General features: G+C 33.2%; 1 protein-coding gene across 1 annotated transcript; it reads right to left on the bottom strand.

Moving 5' to 3' along the window:
- Window positions 1-16,602: 16,602 nt before the first annotated feature.
- LOC127256259 (uncharacterized) lies at window positions 16,603-20,011 on the bottom strand. The gene is made up of 2 exons (XM_051282162.1): window positions 17,945-20,011; window positions 16,603-17,838 (listed from the first exon to the last, which is right to left on the bottom strand). Exons 1-2 carry the CDS (start codon window positions 20,009-20,011, stop codon window positions 16,603-16,605), a joined length of 3,303 nt encoding a protein of 1,100 aa, XP_051138119.1.
- Between the last annotated feature and the right edge of the window lie 4,947 nt (window positions 20,012-24,958).

The following is a 24,958-nucleotide window of genomic DNA, read 5'->3' as shown; positions in this document are numbered from 1 at the left end:
TTGAAAAAACAAAGCGCTAAATAGTACTAATTTCAAACACTCTACAACAAATACGAAAAGCACTTCAATTAGAACATATAGAGCACAAAGTAAGTATAATCTATAACATGCTATATAATTATAAACGAAAAACATTGAAAAAAAACAAAGCGCTAAATATACTAATTTCGAACACTCTACAACAAATACAAAAAAGCCTCAATTAGAACTATAGAGCACAAAGTAAAGTAATAATCTATAACATGCTATATAATATAAAAGGAAAACATTGAAAAACAAAAGCGCTAAATGTACTAATTTCGAACACTCTACAACAAATACGAAAAGCACTGCAATAGAACTATAGAGCACAAAGTAAGTATAATCTATAACATGCTATATAATATAAAAGGAAAAACACTTGAAAAAACAAAAGCGCTAAATATACTAATTTCGAACACTCTACAAACAAATACGAAAAGCACTCAATTAGAACTATAGAGCACAAAGTAAGTATAATCTATAACATGCTATATAATATAAACGAAAAAACATTGAAAAAAACAAGCGCTAAATATACTAATTTCGAACACTCTACAACAAATACGAAAAGCCTGCAATTAGAACTATATAGAGCACAAAGTAAGTATATCTATAACATGCTATATAATACAAGGAAAAACATTGAAAAAAACAAAAGCGCTAAATATACTAATTTCGAACACTCTACAACAAATACGAAAAGCACTGCAATTAGAACTATAGAGCACAAAGTAAGTATAATCTATAACATGCTATATAATATAAAAGAAAAAACATTGAAAAAAAAAAGCGCTAAAAGTACTAATTTCGAACACTCTACAACAAATACGAAAAGCACTCAATTAGAACTATATGAGCACAAAGTAAGTATAATCTATAACATGCTATATAATATAACAAAAAAAACATTGAAAAAAACAAAAGCGCTAAATATACTAATTTTCGAACACTCTACAACAAATACGAAAAGCACTGCAATTAGAACATATAGAGCACAAAGTAAGTATAATCTATAACATGCTATATAATATAAAAGGAAAAACATTGAAAAAACAAAAGCGCTAAATGTACTAATTTCGAACACTCTACAACAAATACGAAAAGCACTGCAATTAGAACTATAGAGCACAAGTAAGTATAATCTATAACATGCTATATAATATAAAGGAAAAACATTGAAAAAACAAAGCGCTAAATATACTAATTTCGAACACTCTACAACAAATACGAAAAGCACTGCAATTAGTAGAACTATATAGAGCACAAAGTAAGTATAATCTATAACATGCTATATAATATAAAGGAAAAACATTGAAAAAACAAAAGCGCTAAATGTACTAATTTCGAACACTCTACAAACAAATACGAAAAGCACTCAATTAGAACTATAGAGCACAAAGTAAGTATAATCTATAACATGCTATATAATATAAACGAAAAAACATTGAAAAAACAAAGCGCTAAATATACTAATTTCGAACACTCTACAACAAATACGAAAAGCACTCAATTAGAACTATAGAGCACAAAGTAAGTATATAACTATAACATGCTATATAATATAAAGGAAAAACATTGAAAAAACAAAGCGCTAAAATTACTAATTTCGAACACTCTACAACAAATACGAAAAGCACTGCAATTAGAACTATAGAGCACAAAGTAAGTATAATCTATAAAACATATAATATAAAGGAAAAACATTGAAAAAACAAAAGCGCTAAATATACTAATTTCGAACACTCTACAACAAATACGAAAAGCACTGCAATTAGAACTATATAGAGCACAAAGTAAGTATAATCTATAACATGCTATATAATATAAGGAAAAACATTGAAAAAACAAAAGCGCTAAATGTACTAATTTCGAAACACTCTACAACAAATACGAAAAGCACTGTAATTAGAACTATAGAGCACAAAGTAAGTATAATCTATAACATGCTATATAATAAAACGAAAAACATGGAAAAAAAAAGCGCTAAATATACTAATTTCGAACACTCTACAAAAATACGAAAAGCACTGCATTAGAACTATATGAGCACACAAAGTAAGTATAATCTATAACATGCTATATAATATAAAGGAAAAACATTGAAAAAAACAAAGCGCTAAAGTACTAATTTCGAAACACTCTACAACAAATACGAAAAGCACTCAATTAGAAATATAGAGCACAAAGTAAGTAAATCTATAACATGCTATATAATATAAAGGAAAAACATTGAAAAAAAACAAAGCGCTAAATATACTAATTTCGAACACTCTACAACAAATACGAAAAGCACTTAATTAGAACTATAGAGCACAAAGTAAGTATAATCTATAACATGCTATATAATATAAAGAAAAACATTGAAAAAACAAAGCGCTAAATGTACTAATTTCGAACACTCTACAACAAATACGAAAAGCACTGCAATTAGAACTATAGAGCACAAAGTAAGTATAATCTATAACATGCTATATAATATAAAGGAAAAACATTGAAAAAACAAAAGCGCTAAATATACTAATTTCGAACACTCTACAACAAATACGAAAAGCACTGCAATTAGAACTATATAGAGCACAAAGTAAGTATAATCTATAACATGCTATATAATATAAAGGAAAAACATTGAAAAAACAAAAGCGCTAAAATACTAATTTCGAACACTCTACAACAAATACGAAAAGCACTGCAATTAGAACTATAGAGCACAAAGTAAGTATAATCTATAACATGCTATATAATATAAAGGAAAAACATTGAAAAAACAATAGCGCTAAATGTACTAATTTCGAACACTCTACAACAAATACGAAAAGCACTCAATTAGAACTATAGAGCACAAAGTAAGTATAATCTATAACATGCTATATAATATAAAGAAAAACATTGAAAAAACAAAAGCGCTAAATATACTAATTTCAAACACTCTACAACAAATACGAAAAGCACTGCAATTAGAACTATAGAGCACAAAGTAAGTATAATCTATAACATGCTATATAATATAAAGGAAAAACATTGAAAAACAAAAGCGCTAAATGTACTAATTTCGAACACTCTACAACAAATACGAAAAGCACTGCAATTAGAACTATATAGAGCACAAGTAAGTATAATCTATACATGCTATATAATATAAAGGAAAACATTGAAAAAAAAAAAGCGCTAAATATACTAATTTCGAACACTCTACAACAAATACGAAAAAGCACTGCAATTAGAACTATATAGAGCACAAAGTAAGTATAATCTATAACATGCTATATAATATAAAGGAAAAAACATTGAAAAAACAAAGCGCTAAATGTACTAATTTCGAACACTCTACAACAAATACGAAAAGCACTCAATTAGAACTATAGAGCACAAAGTAAGTATAATCTATAACATGCTATATAATATAAAGGAAAAACATTGAAAAAACAAAGCGCTAAATATACTAATTTCGAACACTCTACAACAAATACGAAAAGCACTGCAATTAGAACTATAGAGCACAAAGTAAGTATAATCTATAACATGCTATATAATATAAACGAAAAAACATTGAAAAAACAAAGCGCTAAATATACTAATTTCGAACACTCTACAACAAATACGAAAAGCACTGCAATTAGAACTATATAGAGCACAAAGTAAGTATAATCTATAACATGCTATATAATATAAAGGAAAAACATTGAAAAAACAAAAGCGCTAAATATACTAATTTCGAACACTCTACAACAAATACGAAAAGCACTGCAATTAGAACTATAGAGAGCACAAAGTAAGTATAATCTATAACATGCTATATAATATAAAGGAAAAACATTGAAAAAAACAAAAGCGCTAAATGTACTAATTTCGAACACTCTACAACAAATACGAAAAGCACTGCAATTAGAACTATAGAGCACAAAGTAAGTATAATCTATAACATGCTATATAATATAAAGAAAAAACATTGAAAAAACAAAGCGCTAAATATACTAATTTCGAACACTCTACAACAAATACGAAAAGCACTTATTAGAACTATAGAGCACAAAGTAAGTATAATCTATAACATGCTATATAATATAAACGAAAAACATTGAAAAAACAAAAGCGCTAAATATACTAATTTCGAACACTCTACAACAAATACGAAAAGCATTGCAATTAGAACTATATAGAGCACAAAGTAAGTATAATCTATAACATGCTATAATATAAAGGAAAAACATTGAAAAAACAATAGCGCTAAATGTACTAATTTCGAACACTCTACAACAAATACGAAAAGCACTCTAATTAGAACTATAGAGCACAAAGTAAGTATAATCTATAACATGCTATACAATATAAACGAAAAACACTGGAAAAAACAAAGCGCTAAATATACTAATTTCGAACACTCTACAACAAATACGAAAAGCACTGCAATTAGAACTATATAGAGCACAAAGTAAGTATAATCTATAACATGCTATATAATATAAAGGAAAAACATTGAAAAACAAAAGCGCTAAATGTACTAATTTCGAACACTCTACAACAAATACGAAAAGCACTCTAATTAGAACTATAGAGCACAAAGTAAGTATAATCTATAACATGCTATATAATATAAACGAAAAACATTGAAAAAACAAAGCGCTAAATATACTAATTTCGAACACTCTACAACAAATACAAAAAGCACTGCAATTAGAACTATATAGAGCACAAAGTAAGTATTGTCTATAACATGCTATATATATAAAGGAAAAACATTGAAAAAACAAAAGCGCTAAATGTACTAATTTCGAACACTCTACAACAAATACGAAAGCACTCGAATTAGAACTATAGAGCACAAAGTAAGTATAATCTATAACATGCTATATAATATAAACGAAAAACATTGGAAAAAACAAAGCGCTAAATATACTAATTTCGAACACTCTACAACAAATACGAAAAGCACTCTAATTAGAACTATAGAGCACAAAGTAAGTATAATCTATAACATGCTATATAATATAAACGAAAAACATTGAAAAAAACAAAGCGCTAAATATACTAATTTCGAACACTCTACAACAAATACAAAAAGCACTGCAATTAGAACTATATAGAGCACAAAGTAAGTATAATCTATAACATGCTATATAATATAAAGGAAAAACATTGAAAAAACAAAAGCGCTAAATATACTAATTTCGAACACTCTACAACAAATACGAAAAGCACTGCAATTAGAACTATAGAGCACAAAGTAAGTATAATCTATAACATGCTATATAATATAAAGGAAAAACATTGAAAAAACAAAGCGCTAAAGTACTAATTTCGAACACTCTACAACAAATACGAAAAGCACTCAATTAGAACTATAGAGCACAAAGTAAGTATAATCTATAACATGCTATATAATATAAACGAAAAACATGGAAAAAACAAAGCGCTAAATATACTAATTTCGAACACTCTACAACAAATACGAAAAGCACTTTAATTAGAACTATAGAGCACAAAGTAAGTATAATCTATAACATGCTATATAATATAAACGAAAAACATTGAAAAAACAAAGCGCTAAATATACTAATTTCGAACACTCTACAACAAATACGAAAAGCATTGCAATTAGAACTATATAGAGCACAAAGTAAGTATAATCTATAACATGCTATATAATATAAAGGAAAAACATTGAAAAAACAAAAGCGCTAAATGTACTAATTTCGAACACTCTACAACAAATACGAAAAGCACTCAATTAGAACTATAGAGCACAAAGTAAGTATAATCTATAACATGCTATATAATATAAACGAAAAACATTGAAAAAACAAAGCGCTAAATATACTAATTTCGAACACTCTACAACAAATACGAAAAGCACTCAATTAGAACTATAGAGCACAAAGTAAGTATAATCTATAACATGCTATATAATATAAAGGAAAAACATTGAAAAAACAAAGCGCTAAATATACTAATTTCGAACACTCTACAACAAATACGAAAAGCACTGCAATTAGAACTATATAGAGCACAAAGTAAGTATAATCTATAACATGCTATATAATATAAGGAAAAACATTGAAAAAACAAAAGCGCTAAATGTACTAATTTCGAACACTCTACAACAAATACGAAAAGCACTGCAATTAGAACTATAGAGCACAAAGTAAGTATAATCTATAACATGCTATATAATATAAAGGAAAAACATTGAAAAAACAAAAGCGCTAAATGTACTAATTTCGAACACTCTACAACAAATACGAAAAGCACTCAATTAGAACTATAGAGCACAAAGTAAGTATAATCTATAACATGCTATATAATATAAACGAAAAACATTGAAAAAACAAAGCGCTAAATATACTAATTTCGAACACTCTACAACAAATACGAAAAGCACTGCAATTAGAACTATATAGAGCACAAAGTAAGTATAATCTATAACATGCTATATAATATAAAGGAAAAACATTGAAAAAACAAAAGCGCTAAATGTACTAATTTCGAACACTCTACAACAAATACGAAAAGCACTGCAATTAGAACTATAGAGCACAAAGTAAGTATAATCTATAACATGCTATATAATATAAACGAAAAACATTGAAAAAACAAAGCGCTAAATATACTAATTTCGAACACTCTACAACAAATACGAAAAGCACTCAATTAGAACTATAGAGCACAAAGTAAGTATAATCTATAACATGCTATATAATATAAAGGAAAAAACTTGAAAAAACAAAGCGCTAAATATACTAATTTCGAACACTCTACAACAAATACGAAAAGCACTGCAATTAGAACTATAGAGCACAAAGTAAGTATAATCTATAACATGCTATATAATATAAAGGAAAAACATTGAAAAAACAAAAGCGCTAAATGTACTAATTTCGAACACTCTACAACAAATACGAAAAGCACTGTAATTAGAACTATAGAGCACAAAGTAAGTATAATCTATAACATGCTATATAATATAAAGGAAAAACATTGAAAAAACAAAAGCGCTAAATGTACTAATTTCGAACACTCTACAACAAATACGAAAAGCACTCTATTAGAACTATAGAGCACAAAGTAAGTATAATCTATAACATGCTATATAATATAAACGAAAAACATTGAAAAAAACAAAGCGCTAAATATACTAATTTCGAACACTCTACAACAAATACGAAAAGCACTGCAATTAGAACTATATAGAGCACAAAGTAAGTATAATCTATAACATGCTATATAATATAAAGAAAAAACATTGCAAAAAACAAAGCGCTAAATGTACTAATTTCGAACACTCTACAACAAATACGAAAAGCACTCTAATTAGAACTATAGAGCACAAAGTAAGTATAATCTATAACATGCTATATAATATAAACGAAAAACATTGAAAAAACAAAAGCGCTAAATTTACTAATTTCGAACACTCTACAACAAATACGAAAAGCACTGCAATTAGAACAATATAGAGCACAAAGTAAGTATAATCTATAACATGCTATATAATATAAAGGAAAAACATTGAAAAAACAAAAGCGCTAAATGTACTAATTTCGAACACTCTACAACAAATACGAAAAGCACTGCAATTAGAACTATAGAGCACAAAGTAAGTATAATCTATAACATGCTATATAATATAAACGAAAAACATTGAAAAAAACAAAGCGCTAAATATACTAATTTCGAACACTCTACAACAAATACAAAAAGCACTACAATTAGAACTATATAGAGCACAAAGTAAGTATAATCTATAACATGCTATATAATATAAAGGAAAAACATTGAAAAAACAAAAGCGCTAAATGTACTAATTTCGAACACTCTACAACAAATACGAAAAGCACTCATTTAGAACTATAGAGCACAAAGTAAGTATAATCTATAACATGCTATATAATATAAACGAAAAACATTGAAAAAACAAAAGCGCTAAATTTACTAATTTCGAACACTCTACAACAAATACGAAAAGCACTGCAATTAGAACAATATAGAGCACAAAGTAAGTATAATCTATAACATGCTATATAATATAAAGGAAAAACATTGAAAAAACAAAAGCGCTAAATGTACTAATTTCGAACACTCTACAACAAATACGAAAAGCACTGCAATTAGAACTATAGAGCACAAAGTAAGTATAATCTATAACATGCTATATAATATAAAGAAAAAACATTGAAAAAACAAAGCGCTAAATATACTAATTTCGAACACTCTACAACAAATACGAAAAGCACTGCAATTAGAACAATATAGAGCACAAAGTAAGTATAATCTATAACATGCTATATAATATAAAGAAAAACATTGAAAAACAAAAGCGCTAAATGTACTAATTTCGAACACTCTACAACAAATACGAAAAGCACTCAATTAGAACTATAGAGCACAAAGTAAGTATAATCTATAACATGCTATATAATATAAAGGAAAAACATTGGAAAAAACAAAGCGCTAAATATACTAATTTCGAACACTCTACAACAAATACGAAAAGCATTGCAATTAGAACTATAGAGCACAAAGTAAGTATAATCTATAACATGCTATATAATATAAACGAAAAACATTGAAAAAACAAAAGCGCTAAATATACTAATTTCGAACACTCTACAACAAATACGAAAAGCACTGCAATTAGAACTATATAGAGCACAAAGTAAGTATAATCTATAACATGCTATATAATATAAAGGAAAAACATTGAAAAAAAAAAGCGCTAAATTTACTAATTTCGAACACTCTACAACAAATACGAAAAGCACTGCAATTAGAACAATATAGAGCACAAAGTAAGTATAATCTATAACATGCTATATAATATAAAGGAAAAACATTGAAAAAACAAAAGCGCTAAATGTACTAATTTCGAACACTCTACAACAAATACGAAAAGCACTGCAATTAGAACAATATAGAGCACAAAGTAAGTATAATCTATAACATGCTATATAATATAAAGGAAAAACATTGAAAAAACAAAAGCGCTAAAATTACTAATTTCGAACACTCTACAACAATACGAAAAGCATTGTAATTAGAACTATAGAGCACAAAGTAAGTATAATCTATAACATGCTATATAATATAAACAAAAAACATTGAAAAAACAAAAGCGCTAAATATACTAATTTCGAACACTCTACAACAAATACGAAAGGCACTGCAATTAAAACCATATAGAGCACAAAGTAAGTATAATCTATAACATGCTATATAATATAAACGAAAAACATTGGAAAAAACAAAGCGCTAAATATACTAATTTCAAACACTCTACAACAAATACGAAAAGCACTACAATTAGAACTATATAGAGCACAAAGTAAGTATAATCTATAACATGCTATATAATATAAAGGAAAAACATTGAAAAAACAATAGCGCTAAATGTACTAATTTCGAACACTCTACAACAAATACGAAAAGCTCTCTAATTAGAACTATAGAGCACAAAGTAAGTATAATCTATAACATGCTATATAATATAAACGAAAAACATTGTAAAAAACAAAAGCGCTAATTTACTAATTTCGAACACTCTACAACAAATACGAAAAGCACTGCAATTAGAACAATATAGAGCACAAAGTAAGTATAATCTATAACATGCTATATAATATAAAGGAAAAACATTGAAAAACAAAAGCGCTAAATGTACTAATTTCGAACACTCTACAACAAATACGAAAAGCACTGCAATTAGAACTATAGAGCACAAAGTAAGTATAATCTATAACATGCTATATAATATAAACGAAAAACATTGAAAAAAACAAAGCGCTAAATATACTAATTTCGAACACTCTACAACAAATACGAAAAGCACTACAATTAGAACTATATAGAGCACAAAGTAAGTATAATCTATAACATGCTATATAATATAAAGGAAAAACATTGAAAAAACAAAAGCGCTAAATGTACTAATTTCGAACACTCTACAACAAATACGAAAAGCACTCTATTTAGAACTATAGAGCACAAAGTAAGTATAATCTATAACATGCTATATAATATAAACGAAAAACATTGAAAAAACAAAAGCGCTAATTTACTAATTTCGAACACTCTACAACAAATACGAAAAGCACTGCAATTAGAACAATATAGAGCACAAAGTAAGTATAATCTATAACATGCTATATAATATAAAGGAAAAACATTGAAAAACAAAAGCGCTAAATGTACTAATTTCGAACACTCTACAACAAATACGAAAAGCACTGCAATTAGAACTATAGAGCACAAAGTAAGTATAATCTATAACATGCTATATAATATAAAGAAAAAACATTGAAAAAACAAAGCGCTAAATATACTAATTTCAAACACACTACAACAAATACGAAAAGCACTGCAATTAGAACAATATAGAGCACAAAGTAAGTATAATCTATAACATGCTATATAATATAAAGTAAAAACATTGAAAAAACAAAAGCGCTAAATGTACTAATTTCGAACACTCTACAACAAATACGAAAAGCACTCTAATTAGAACTATAGAGCACAAAGTAAGTATAATCTATAACATGCTATATAATATAAACGAAAAACATTGAAAAAACAAAGCGCTAAATATACTAATTTCGAACACACTACAACAAATACGAAAAGCATTGTAATTAGAACTATAGAGCACAAAGTAAGTATAATCTATAACATGCTATATAATATAAACGAAAAACATTGAAAAAACAAAAGCGCTAAATATACTAATTTCGAACACTCTACAACAAATACAAAAAGCACTGCAATTAGAACTATATAGAGCACAAAGTAAGTATAATCTATAACATGCTATATAATATAAAGGAAAAACATTGAAAAAAAAAAACGCTAAATTTACTAATTTCGAACACTCTACAACAAATACGAAAAGCACTGCAATTAGAACAATATAGAGCACAAAGTAAGTATAATCTATAACATGCTATATAATATAAAGGAAAAACATTGAAAAAACAAAAGCGCTAAATGTACTAATTTCGAACACTCTACAACAAATACGAAAAGCACTGCAATTAGAACTATAGAGCACAAAGTAAGTATAATCTATAACATGCTATATAATATAAAGGAAAAACATTGAAAAAAAGATAACGCTAAATGTACTAATTTCGAACACTCTACAACAAATACGAAAAGCACTGCAATTAGAACTATAGAGCACAAAGTAAGTATAATCTATAACATGCTATATAATATAAACGAAAAACATTGGAAAAAACAAAGCGCTAAATATACTAATTTCAAACACACTACAACAAATACGAAAAGCACTGCAATTAGAACTATAGAGCACAAAGTAAGTATAATCTATAACATGCTATATAATATAAACGAAAAACATTGAAAAAACAAAAGCGCTAAATACACTTATTTCGAACACTCTACAACAAATACGAAAAGCACTGCAATTAGAACTATACAGAGCACAAAGTAAGTATAATCTATAAGCTTCTATATAATATAACGGAAAACATTGAAAAAACAAAGCGCTAAATGTACTAATTTCGAACACTCTACAACAAATACGAAAAGCACTGCAATTAGAACAATATAGAGCACAAAGTAAGTATAATCTATAACATGCTATATAATATAAAGTAAAAACATTGAAAAAACAGAAGCGCTAAATTTACTAATTTCGAACACTCTACAACAATACGAAAAGCATTGTAATTAGAACTATAGAGCACAAAGTAAGTATAATCTATAACATGCTATATAATATAAAAAAAAAACATTGAAAAAACAAAAGCGCTAAATATACTAATTTCGAACACTCTACAACAAATACAAAAAGCACTGCAATTAGAACTATATAGAGCACAAAGTAAGTATAATCTATAACATGCTATATAATATAAAGGAAAAACATTGAAAAAACAAAAGCGCTAATTTACTAATTTCGAACACTCTACAACAAAATACGAAAAGCACTGCAATTAGAACAATATAGAGCACAAAGTAAGTATAATCTATAACATGCTATATAATATAAAGGAAAAACATTGAAAAAACAAAAGCGCTAATTGTACTAACTTTGAACACTCTACAACAAATACGAAAAGCACTGCAATTAGAACTATAGAGCACAAAGTAAGTATAAAATGTAACATGCTATATAATATAAAACAAAAACATTGAAAAAAAGATAGCGCTAAATATACTAATTTCGAACACTCTACAACAAATACGAAAAGCACTGCAATTAGAACTATAGAGCACAAAGTAAGTATAATCTATAACATGCTATATAATATAAACGAAAAACATTGAAAAAACAAAAGCGCTAAATGTACTAATTTCGAACACTCTACAACAAATACGAAAGGCACTGCAATTAGAACTATATAGAGCACAAAGTAAGTATAATCTATAACATGCTATAATATAAACGAAAAACATTGAAAAAAACAAAGCGCTAAATATAATAATTTCGAACACTCTACAACAAATACGAAAAGCACTGCAATTAGAACTATAGATCACAAAGTAAGTATAATCTATAACATGCTATATAATATAAATGAAAAACATTGAAAAAACAAAAGCGCTAAATACACTTATTTCGAACACTCTACAACAAATACGAAAAGCACTGCAATTAGAACTATATAGAGAACAAAGTAAGTATAATCTATAACATGCGATATAATATAAAGGAAAAACATTGAAAAAACAAAAGCGCTAATTGTACTAATTTCGAACACTCTACAACAAATACGAAAAACACGGCAATTAGAACTATAGAGCACAAAGTAAGTATAATCTATAACATGCTATATAATATAAACGAAAAACATAGAAAAAAAAAGCGCTAAATTTACTAATTTCGTACACTCTACAACAAATACGAAAACCACTGCAATTAGAACTATAGAGCAAAAAGTAAGTATAATCTATAACATGCTATATAATATAAACGAAAAACATTGAAAAAACAAAAGCGCTAAATACACTTATTTCGAACACTCTACAACAAATACGAAAAGTACTGCAATTAGAACTATATAGAGAACAAAGTAAGTATAATCTATAACATGCTATATAATATAACGGAAAACATTGAAAAAACATAAGCGCTAAATGTACTAATTTCGTACACTCTACAACAAATACGAAAAGTACTGCAATTAGAACAATATAGAGCACAAAGTAAGTATAATCTATAACATGCTATATAATATAAAGTAAAAACATTGAAAAAATAGAAGCGCTAAATTTACTAATTTCGTACACTCTACAACAATACGAAAAGCATTGTAATTAGAACTATAGAGCACAAAGTAAGTATAATCTATAATATGCTATATAATATAAACAAAAAACATTGAAAAAACAAAAGCGCTAAATATACTAATTTCGTACACTCTACAACAAATACGAAAAGTACTGCAATTAGAACAATATAGAGCACAAAGTAAGTATAATCTATAACATGCGATATAATATAAAGGAAAAACATTGAAAAAACAAAAGCCCTAATTGTAGTAATTTTGAACATTCAGCAACAAATACGAAAAACACTGCAATTAGAAGTATAGAGCACAACGTAAGTATAATCTATAACATGCTATATAATATAAAGGAAAAACATTGAAAAAAAAATAGCGCTAAATGTACTAATTTCGAACACTCTAGAACAAATACGAAAAGCACTGCAATTAGAACTATAGAGCACAAAGTAAATATAATCTATAACATGCTACATAATATAAAGGAAAAACATTGAAAAAACAATAGCGCTAAATGTACTAATTTCGAACACTCTACAACAAATACGAAAAGCACTGCAATTAGAACAATATAATATAGAGCACAAAGTAACTATATTCTATAACATGCTATATAATATAAGGAAAAACATTGAAAAAACAAAAGCACTAATTGTAGTAATTTCGAACACTCTACAACAAATACGAAAAGCACTGCAATTAGAACTATAGAGCACAAAGTAAGTATAATCTATAACATGCTATATAATATAAAGGAAAAACATTGAAAAAACAATAGCGCTAAATGTACTAATTTCAAACACTCTACAACAAATACGAAAAGCACTGCAATTAGAACTATATAGAGCACAAAGTATGTATAATCTATAACATGCTATATAATATAAACGAAAAACTTTGAAAAAACCAAAGCGCTAATTGTAGTAATTTCAAACACTCTACAACAAATACGAAAAGCACTGCAATTAGAACTATAGAGTACAAAGTAAGTATAATCTATAACATGCTATATAATATAAACGAAAAACATTGAAAAAACAAAAGCGGTAAATATACTAATTTCGAACACTCTACAAAAAATACGAAAAGCACTACAATTAGAACTGTATAGAGCACAAAGTAAGTATTGTCTTGTCATGGACCGAAATTGATCAACTACACAAGACACGGAATAAACTAATCAGAACGGTACTAACTAAGAAAGAAAAGAACAAATTAAGTATGCGGAAACAAATAAAGCGAGAAAAAAGATAATCGAAAGAGAAGCAAACCTAAGTAAGTAGTAACGTAAGAATGACCCGATACCCTTCTAGCATCGAACCATCCTCCACGAAGGCACCACCTCGGTCGACACTTTGGAGAGCTCTTCCATCTTCCCCAAATGCCACGAACTTGAGGCTTTATACTCAAACCCGAATTTTTAAACTAAACCCCATGGAGCATGCAATGGAATTGCATTCCATGAAATATTATACTAAAAAAGGAAGTATAGCTATCAAGCATAACTTTCCATAAAAAGGAAATGATCAATAATGATCAAATATTCATAAAAATATTCTTGCTTGGTGTGTTTTACAAAGCACCTTAAGAGTCCAATTTATAGGAGTGGGGGAAGGGGCAAGTGGAGTGATTTTCCAATGTGGGATAGGTTTAGTATAACTAAGTAACCTCTCATTGATTGACACCTAGGTAATGGTCCCCTCTTGCATGTGAGAGAGCTTATTATATATGTATATGTATAAGTGGTCCCAATAGATGGTCCCCCCCCCCCACTTGAGCATGTGCAACCTAGGTGTATATAATTACCTATTAAACCCTCTATTTGAGCAAACTCCTAGGTTTGCAAAACTTTTCCGTTAGTTTTCCGGTTGAGGCGTTGCAAGCTCCAATGTAACCTTTACAACCACGGAACTCGCCCTAGGCTTTCCATCAAGTCCTCGCATGTTGTAACATAGTCCGTTGGTTGGGCTCCAATTCTCTAATTTCTTTATTAGGCCTTGCAAATTTTCAATGCACGCTTTTGCTCGAGCTCTCGAGATTGGTCCGATTGGAATATGTGGAATTGCAAGTTCCGATCTTTTCGTATCCATGTCATCCTCTCCCCCTTCAGAAGGTTGATCCATCAACCGTTGTGCGTCCTTATCGGCTCGATCATAGAGTGATAAATCTGCAATATTAAAAGTAGGATTAATACCATATTCATCCGGAAGTTCCAAACGGTATGCATTATCATTAATCCTTTCAAGCACTCGAAATGACCCATCTCCTCGGGGTGATAGCTTTGTACGTCGCCTTGCCAGAAACCTTTCCTTCCTCATGTGAACCCAAACCCAATCGCCGGGACGCAATATTACAGCTTTACGTCCGCGGTTAGCATACTTAGCATATACCTCCGCAAATTTTTCTAGACTTGCTTTGACATCCTTATGAAGTTCCTTTATGCGTCTTGCTCGTTCCTTACCATTAACATTTAAGAACTCATTGCTAGGCAATGGTAAAAGATCAGTAGGCGTTAGTGGGTTCATTCCATAAACTACTTCAAATGGTGACATGTGTGTGGCTGTGTGGATATGTCTATTGTATGCAAATTCAATGTAAGGAAGACATTCATCCCAACTTTTACTATGTGAATTCACAATAACTCTAAGGAGATTACCCAACACCCGGTTTACCGCCTCCGTTTGTCCGTCAGTTTGGGGGTGATAGGATGTGGAGAAAAGAAGCTTACTACCAATTTCGTGCCACAACGATTTCCAAAAGTAACTCACGAACTTTGCATCGCGATCTGAGACAATAGACCTTGGCACTCCATGAAGGCGTACTATCTCCTTGAAAAATAGTTTGGCGACGTGATGGGCATCATTTGTCTTTGCACAAGGAATGAAATGCGCCATCTTGGAAAACCTGTCAACCACAACGAAAATAGAATCTTTAGCACGTGCAGTTCTAGGTAAACCCAACACAAAATCCATACTAATATCAATCCAAGGTCCCTCAGGGGGTGGAAGAGGCATGTAGAGTCCATGTGGCTTAAGTGTTGACTTGGCCTTAAGGCACGTCACGCATCGCGAAATATAATCTGCAACTTGCTTGCGCATTCCAGGCCAATAAAATTTCTCTCCAAGAGCTTCCATTGTAGCATTCTTCCCAAAGTGGCCCATCATGTCACCACCGTGAACTTCTTGTATTAGTAACTCCCGAATGGAGCATTTTGGGATACAAAGTCGATTATCATAATACAAAAATCCCTCATGTCTGCAATGCTTATCATGCCCATGAAACTCACACAAAACATACACATCTTTGAAATCCTCATCAGTGTGGTATAATTCCTTTAACATCCTCATCGTGCGTGCCTTCGATTCAGCTGTTGTTGCCCCCTCAAGTGCTTCAAGGTCTCATGATCGGTGTGTATCACAAACTCTCGTGGCATCAAATAATGTTGCCATGTCTTTAAAGCCCGTACCACCGCATACAACTCCTTGTCATATGTAGAGTAATTCAAGGCAGCCCCTCTAAATTTGTCATTATGATAGGCTATGGGTCGACCTTCTTGAAGCAAAACTGCACCCATGCCTTTGCCCAAAGCGTCACACTCAAGCTCAAAGGTCTTCTCAAAATTTGGTAGCGCAAGTACTGGTGCTTGAGTAAGCTTTGCCTTCAATGTCTCAAACGCTTCTTGGTGTGCTTGCTCCCATTTAAATGGGACTCCCTTCTTGAGCAAGGACGTGAGAGGAGCAGCGATCAAGCTAAAACCAGGCACGAACCTCCGAAAAAATCCACACATTCCCAAAAACCTCCTAGTTTCTCCCACATTCATTGGAGGTGTCCATTCTTTAATTGCCTTTACTTTCGTTTTATCAACCTTCAAGCCATCCTCGCTAACTACAAACCCAAGAAAAACAACTTCATTAATGTGGAATATGCACTTTTTAAAATTAGCATAGAGTTTTTCTTCCCTTAACCGTTGAAAGACGAGTCGCACATGCTCCACATGTTCCTTTTCACTTTTACTGTAGACAAGAATATCATCAAAGTATACTACAACAAATTTACCAATGAAAGCACGTAGAACATGATTCATTAACCGCATGAAGGTACTAGGAGCATTAGTTAGACCGAATGGCATTACCAACCAATCGTACAAACCTAGCTTTGTTTTAAATGCCGTCTTCCATTCATCGCCGTGTTGCATACGAATCTGGTGGTATCCACTCCGAAGGTCAATCTTGGAGAAGATTCTCGCTCCATTGATCTCATCAAGCAAGTCATCAAGGCGCGGGATTGGGTGTCGATACTTAATTGTAATCGCATTCACCGCTCTACAATCCACACACATCCTCCAAGTTCCATCCTTCTTGGGGTAAATGATAACAGGAACAGCACATGGTGATAAGCTCTCCCGAACCCATCCCTTCTCAAGAAGTTCTTGGACTTGTTTTTGAATCTCCTTATTCTCATCTGGGTTGCACCGATATGTAGGACGATTTGGGATCGAAGCACTAGGTACGAAGTCAATTTGATGCTCTATCCTGCGAATGGGCGGTAGTCCTTGTGGTAGTTCCTCCGGGTATGCATCCTAGCAAAGGGAATGGAAAAATTAGTGAGTAGATTATCTTTATCAGAATGAAATAAATCTTTGCATAACAACATAAAACAACCCTCCTTTTGATGATCTAGGTCACTAACTTCTCTCTGAAAGTCGGTAAGTGAAAGAAGGATGTTGGAACCCTTAGCAGTAGACTCTCTCGTTTCCTCTGTGGATACTTCTTTTCCTTAGCTCTTTTAAGGCTTTCAGCCTCTTGCATCTTCTTTCGCAAACTTTCTTGATCTTTTCGAACCTTCTTCAATGGTAAAGAATGAATCATTACCTTGTAGCCCTTGTCATAAAATCTAACTTTGTTAGTCTTGCCATCATAGATAATTCCTTTATCGGATTGCCATGGTCGGCCAAGAAGCACATGGCATGCGGTCATCGGAGTAACATCACAAAGGACATCGTCTTTGTAGGAGCCGATTGAAATTGGAACTTTGGCTTGCCTAGTGATCTTCATATCTCCACTAGAGTTCATCCATTGAAGATGGTATGGAGTTGGATGCTTGATAGTTTGGAGTCCAAGCTTGTCTACCACATACCAACTTACGACATTGGTGCAACTTCCGTTATCAATGATTATCGACGCTCGCTTCCCACCAATCTTGCACCGACAATGGAACAAATTCTCCCGTTGCTCCTTAACCCGATCAACAAAATTTTCCGACTCCTTGGGAACTGCTCCAAGCATTCGCAAAACCACTAGAGACTCCCCGGATGAATCCTCTTCAACGTGCTCTTCCGTCTCTTGGATTGCTTCATCCACACTCGCCTCAACTTCATGTTCCCAATCTTCACCCTCATCATCCGACAAAAGTACATAGTCCCCATTGTCACAAAGCACAACAGTTCGCACATTAGAGCATGTATTGGCATAATGACCTGTCCTTTGACACTTAAAGCATGTGGCATCCTTTGCTTTGTTTGGTGAACCATCCTTGCTGACTTTCCTTGGTTCATCACGCTTAACAACCTTAAGCGGCTCATTCTTGGTCGTGTGCTTATCATCTCCTTTGGGCCAAGATTTTGTTGGTCCCGTATTACCCCCAAACTTGTTGAAATTTGGTGACGTCTTTCCAAAGCTCACACTTACTCCTACCTTTCCATGCGATTCAATCTTGGTAGCAAGTTGGACAAGTTCCAAAGTAGAATTGTAAGGATACATATCCACTTGAATCATAATATCACGCCTCAGCCCTTTGAGAAACCGATACATGGTGACTCCATCATCTTCCACAAGCTGAGCCCGCATCATAAGCATCTCCTTTTCCTTGTAGTACTGCTCAACCGTCTTGCTACCTTGGACTAAAAACTGAATTTTCTTAAGAAGATCCATCCGATAATGCGGGGGCACAAAACGTGCATGCATAGCTCGAGTAAGGGCTGCCCATGTCTCAATCGGAGGCATTCCGGACCTTGCAATATCAGCTTGTATCTTCTCCCACCAAACAAGAGCATACTCCTTAAACTCCACAACAGCAAGCTGAGTTTTCTTGCGCTCCGAGTAATTATGACATGCAAACATCATCTCCACTTTGCTTTTCCACTCAAGAAACTCATTAGGTTCAGCCGATCCTAAGAAAGGTGGTATGGAGAACTTGATGGACTGCATGTTATCATCAACCTCATTAACTCGAACTCGGCTCCTTCGGTTATGGATATCTTCTTCCAAGTCAAATTCATCAAGTAACTCTTTGGTAGTATCCCGTCTTCCTCCTCGGCCTTGGATAGATGTAGGCCTTGGACTAGTATGACGCCTTTCGCCAAAATCATCAACTTGGATAGATCGATTTGGGAAAACACTTGTTGAGCCCATAGGTTGTTTGCCAAGGTGGATTTCTTCACGTTTAGCATCATTATGACTTCCCCTTTCTTCAAGAGTAGCAACCTTATCGAAAACCTCATCGAGTTTCTTTTCCATGTTTTGATCAACCTTCCTTAACAAGGCCTCCGCATAAGCCTTCATCCGAGCATCCACAACATCATCTATGTCATCTCGAACATGATCAACTTGACTCCGTAGGTCATGTATCTCTCGACTTTGCTGATCCACACGAGATGTCATGCTATCTATCTTTCCACCTAACTCGACTTTAATATCTCGCATATCTTTGCTTTGCTTATTTATCGCAGCCAAGATATCATCCAACGAAGCCATACCTGCACCAAAACAAACTAATATTTGTATATTGAAAGTTAGTTCTCACAATTCCCCCCCACTCGCACACTCGTGTATACCTCTTGTCATGGACCGAAATTGATCAACTACACAAGACACAGAATAAACTAACTAAGCGGAACTAAGTAAGAAAGAAAAGAACAAATTAACTAAGCGGAAACGAATAAAGCGAGAAAAAAGGATAATCGAAAGAGAAGCAAACCTAAGTAAGTACTAACGTAAGAACGACCCGATACCCTTCTAGCATCGAACCATCCTCTACGAAGGCACCACCTCGGTCGACACTTTGGAGAGCTCTTCCATCTTCCCCAAATGCCACGAACTTGAGGCTTTATACTCAAATCCGAATTTTTAAACTAAACCCCATGGAGCATGCAATGGAATTGCATTCCATGAAATATTAGACTAAAAGAGAAAGTATTGCTATCAAGCATAACTTTCCATAAAAAGTAAATGATCAATAATGATCAAATATTCACAAAAATATTCTTGTTTGGTGTGTTTTACAAAGCACCTTAAGAGTCCTATTTATAGGAGTGGGGGAAGGGGCAAGTGGAGTGATTTTCCAATGTGGGATAGGTTTAGTATAACTAAGTAACCTCTCATTGATTGACACCTAGCTAATGGTCCCCTCTTGCATGTGAGAGAGCTTATTATATATGTATATGTATAAGTGGTCCCAATAGATGGTCCCCCCCACTTGAGCATGTGCAACCTAGGTTTATATAATTACCTATTAAACCCTCTATTTTAGCAAACTCCTAGGTTTGCACAACTTTTCCGTTAGTTTTCCGGTTGAGGCGTTGCAAGCTCCAATGTAACCTTTACAACCACGGCACTCACCCTAGGCTTTCCATGAAGTCCTCACATGTTGTAACATAGTCCGTCCGTTGGGCTCCAATTCTCTAATTTCTTTATCATGCCTTGCAATTTTTTAAATGCACGCTTTCGCTCGAGCTCTCGAGACTGGTCCGATTGGAATATGTGGAATTGCAAGTCCCGATCTTTTCGTACCCATGTCACCTCTCGAAAAATGGATAGAGTTTCCAAGCTCTTAAAGTGTGCCTTGATGGAGTCGTAAAGGTGAAACCTGAGTGTCGTACGCGTTTAAAGTGTACAAGAAACTTTAAACACGACTCAATCAAAGAAAGCTCAAGATAGTGTCAATCATGCAATGCAAAGAACCAAGCTCATTCATTCACGGACAAATGACCAAACATACACAAAACACAAATTCCGGAACTAAGCAAGTCGACAACAAACACAAGCTGAATGATCTCAACAACCACCAAATCACCACAATACTCAACTCCCTTTAAAACGTGTCAAACGAATATGACAAGCACAAAATCGATCCAAACTCAAAAACCCAAAACTGAATAATCAATGTCAATTAAAACCTCACAAAAACTGATTTATATAACTTTCTCCCCACTTCACAAGCTTTCCAATGACATATCATACGCGAAAAACGGAACTCGTATGGGAAAACTACAACTCAAACAAGATTATCGACAAAAATATTGCTCTAGTCCTCCCGCTCGATTTTGTTTTTTGTATTTCATTTTTTTTTCAAATATTTTGGTTTTCTTTTTTCTTTTTTTTTCTTTGCAACAATTTTTTTTTTTACTTTTTTCACGGCAATATTACGAGGCCTAGGCAAAACAATACATCAACAATAACTCCTTACACTTCCCCAACAACATCCAACTCAAAATTAATTCAACCTCACTTCAAACAACAACGAACTCAACAACCCGCAAACTTGCAAATCTCAAACAAGAGCAAAATCGCAAAACTCAAACAAGAATAAACTTGCAACACTCAAAAAAGAACAAACTCGTAAAACTCAAACAAGAGCATGAAGTGTACAATTAAAATCACTCGTCAACAAAGTCACAAGCTTGAGTTCATATAATGCATATGGATGTAAGGTACATGTTGTACACTAGGAAGCATAGAGGATCAAATCGTCTACACTAGAAGGCCAAGAAATGACAAAACTCGAGATCAAATCTACGTCAAGAATATGCAATAAACAACTCGACTACGCAACTAGAGGAATAAATAAAAAAGAAAAGATAACAAAGGAATTTTTTTTTTCGGAATTTTTGGAATAAAGATAGTGTAAGTTGATCAAACTGCTCTGATACCAAAAATTAAATATATGTCATGGACCGAAATTGATCAACTAAACAAGACACGGAACAAACTAACTAAGTAAGTACTAACGTAAGAACGACCCGATACCCTTCTAGCATCGAACCATCCTCCACGAAGGCACCACCTCGGTCGACACTTTGGAGAGCTCTTCCATCTTCCTCAAATGCCACGAAATTGAGGCTTTATACTCAAACCCGAATTTTGATCTAAACCCCATGGAGCATGCAATGGAATTGCATTCCATGAAATATTAGACTAAAAGAGAAAGTATTGCTATCAAGCATAAATTTCCATAAAAAGAAGTGATCATAAATGATCAAATATTCACAAAAATATTCTTGCTTGCTGTGTTTTACAATGCACCTTAAGGGTCCTATTTATAGGAGTGGGGGAAGGGGCAAGTTGAGTGATTTTCCAATGTGGGATGGGTTGTGTATAAGTAAGTAACCTCCCAATGAGTGACACCTAGCTAATGGTCCCCTCTTGCATGTGAGAGTTTATTATATATAGATATATATAAGTGGTCCCAATGGATGGTCCCCCTCCACTTGAGCATGTGTAACATAGGTTTATGTAATTACATATTAAACCATCTATTTTAGCAAACTCCTCGGTTTGCAAAACTTTTCCGTTAGTTGTCCGATTGAGGCGTTGCAAGCTCCAATGTAACCTTTGCAACCACGGCACTCGCCCTAGGCTTTCCATCAAGTCCTCGCATGTTGTAAGATAGTCCGTCAGTTGGGCTCCAATTCTCTAATTTCTTTATCATGCCTTGCAATTTTTCAATGCACGCTTTCGTTCAAGCTCTTGGGACTGGTCCGATAGGAATATATGGAATTGCAAGTCCCGATCTTTTCATATCCATGTCAGGCGTCATACCAGTCCAAGGCCTACATCTATCCAAGGCCGACGAGGAAGACAGGATGCTACCAAAGAGTTACTTGATGAGTTTGACTTGGAAGAAGATATCCATAACCGAAGGAGCCGAGTTCGAGTTAATGAGGTTGATGATAACATGTAGTCCATCAAGTTCTCCATACCACCTTTCGTAGGATCGGCTGAACCTAATGAGTTTCTTGAGTGGAAAAGCAAAGCGGAGATGATGTTTGCATGTCATAATTACTCGGAGCGCAAGAAAATTCAGCTTGCTGTTGTGGAGTTTAAGGAGTATGCTCTTGTTTGGTGGGAGAAGGTACAAGCTGATATTGCAAGGTCCGGAATGCCTCCGATTGAGACATGGGCAGCCCTTACTCGAGCTATGCATGCACGTTTTATGCCCCCGCATTATCGGATGGATCTTCTTCAGAAAATTCGGTTTTTAGTCCAAGGTAGCAAGACGGTTGAACAGTACTACAAGGAAATGGAGATGCTTATGATGGGGGCTCAGCCTATGGAAGATGATGGAGTCACCATGTATCGGTTTCTCAAAGGGCTGAGGCGTGATATTATGATTCAAGTGTATATGTATCCTTACAATTCTACTTTGGAACTTGTCCAACTTGCTACCAAGATTGAATCGCATGGAAAGGTAAGAGTAAGTGTGAGCTTTGGAAAGATGTCACCGAATTTCAACAAGTTTGAGGGTAATACGGGACCAACAAAATCTATGCCCAATAGAGACGATAAGCACACGACCAAGAATGAGCCGCTTAAGGTGGTTAAGCGTGATGAACCAAGGAAAGTCAGCAAGGATGGTTCACCAAACAAAGCAAAGGATGTCACATGCTTTAAGTGTCAAAGGAAAGGTCATTATGCCAATACATGCCCTAATGTGTGAACTGTTGTGCTTTGTGACAATGGGGATTATGTACTTTTGTCGGATGCTGAGGGTGAAGATTGGGAACATGGGGTTGAGGCGAGTGAGGATGAAGCAATCCAAGAGACGGAAGATCACGTTGAAGAGGTTTCATTCGGGGAGTCTCTAGTGGTTTTGCGAATGCTTGGTGCTGTTCCCAAGGAGTCGGAAAAATTTGTTGATCGGGTTAAGGAGCAACAGGAGAATTTGTTCCATTGTCGGTACAAGATTGGTGGGAAGCGAGCATCGATAATCATTGATAACGGAAGTTCCACCAATGTCGTAAGTTGGTATGTGGTAGACAAGCTTGGACTCCAAACTATCAAGCATCCGACTCCATACCATCTTCAATGGATGAACTCTAGTGGAGATATGAAGATCACTCGGCAAGCCAAAGTTCCAATTTCAATCGGCCCCTACAAAGAGGATGTCCTTTGTGATGTTACTCCGATGACCGCAAGCCATGTGCTTCTTGGCCGACCATGGCAATCCGATAAAGGAATTATCTATGATGGCAAGACTAACAAAGTTTGATTTTATGACAAGGGCTACAAGGTAATGATTTATTCTTTGCCATTGAAGGAGGTTTGAAAAGATCAAGAAAGTTTGCAAAAGAAGATGCAAGAGGCTGAAAGCCTTAAAAGTGCTAAAGGAAAAGAAGTATCCACAGAGGAAAATAGAGAGTCTACTGCTAAGGGTTCCAACATCCTTCTTTCACTTACTGATTTTCAGAGAGAAGTTGGTAACCTAGATCATCAAAAGGGAGGATGTTTTATGCTGTTATGCAAAGATTTATTTCATTCTGATAAAGATAATCTACTCACTAATTTTCCCATTCCCTTTGCTAGAATGCTTGAAGAGATGAATGAGGTATACCCGGAGGAACTACCGCAAGGACTACCGCCCATTCGTGGGATAGAGCATCAAATTGACTTTGTACCCGGTGCTTCGATCACAAATCGTCCTGC

This window comes from Andrographis paniculata, unplaced genomic scaffold, assembly GCF_009805555.1.
Source record: "Andrographis paniculata isolate CXL003 unplaced genomic scaffold, ASM980555v1 Contig55END, whole genome shotgun sequence".
Classification (NCBI taxonomy): domain Eukaryota; kingdom Viridiplantae; phylum Streptophyta; class Magnoliopsida; order Lamiales; family Acanthaceae; genus Andrographis; species Andrographis paniculata.
The sequence above is the reverse complement of the archived record's forward strand: the minus strand, read 5'-3'. Positions and strand labels throughout refer to the sequence as shown.

What these genes read in the sequence shown, in the direction of transcription:
- LOC127256259 (XM_051282162.1), bottom strand. Translation starts at nt 20,011, where the DNA reads ATGGCTTCGTTGGATGATATCTTGGCTGCGATAAATAAGCAAAGCAAA. An exon ending in CGACTTTCAGAGAGAAGTTA is followed by an intron (nt 17,839 to 17,944) that starts GTGACCTAGATC and finishes TCCCTTTGCTAG; the next exon opens with GATGCATACCCGGAGGAACT.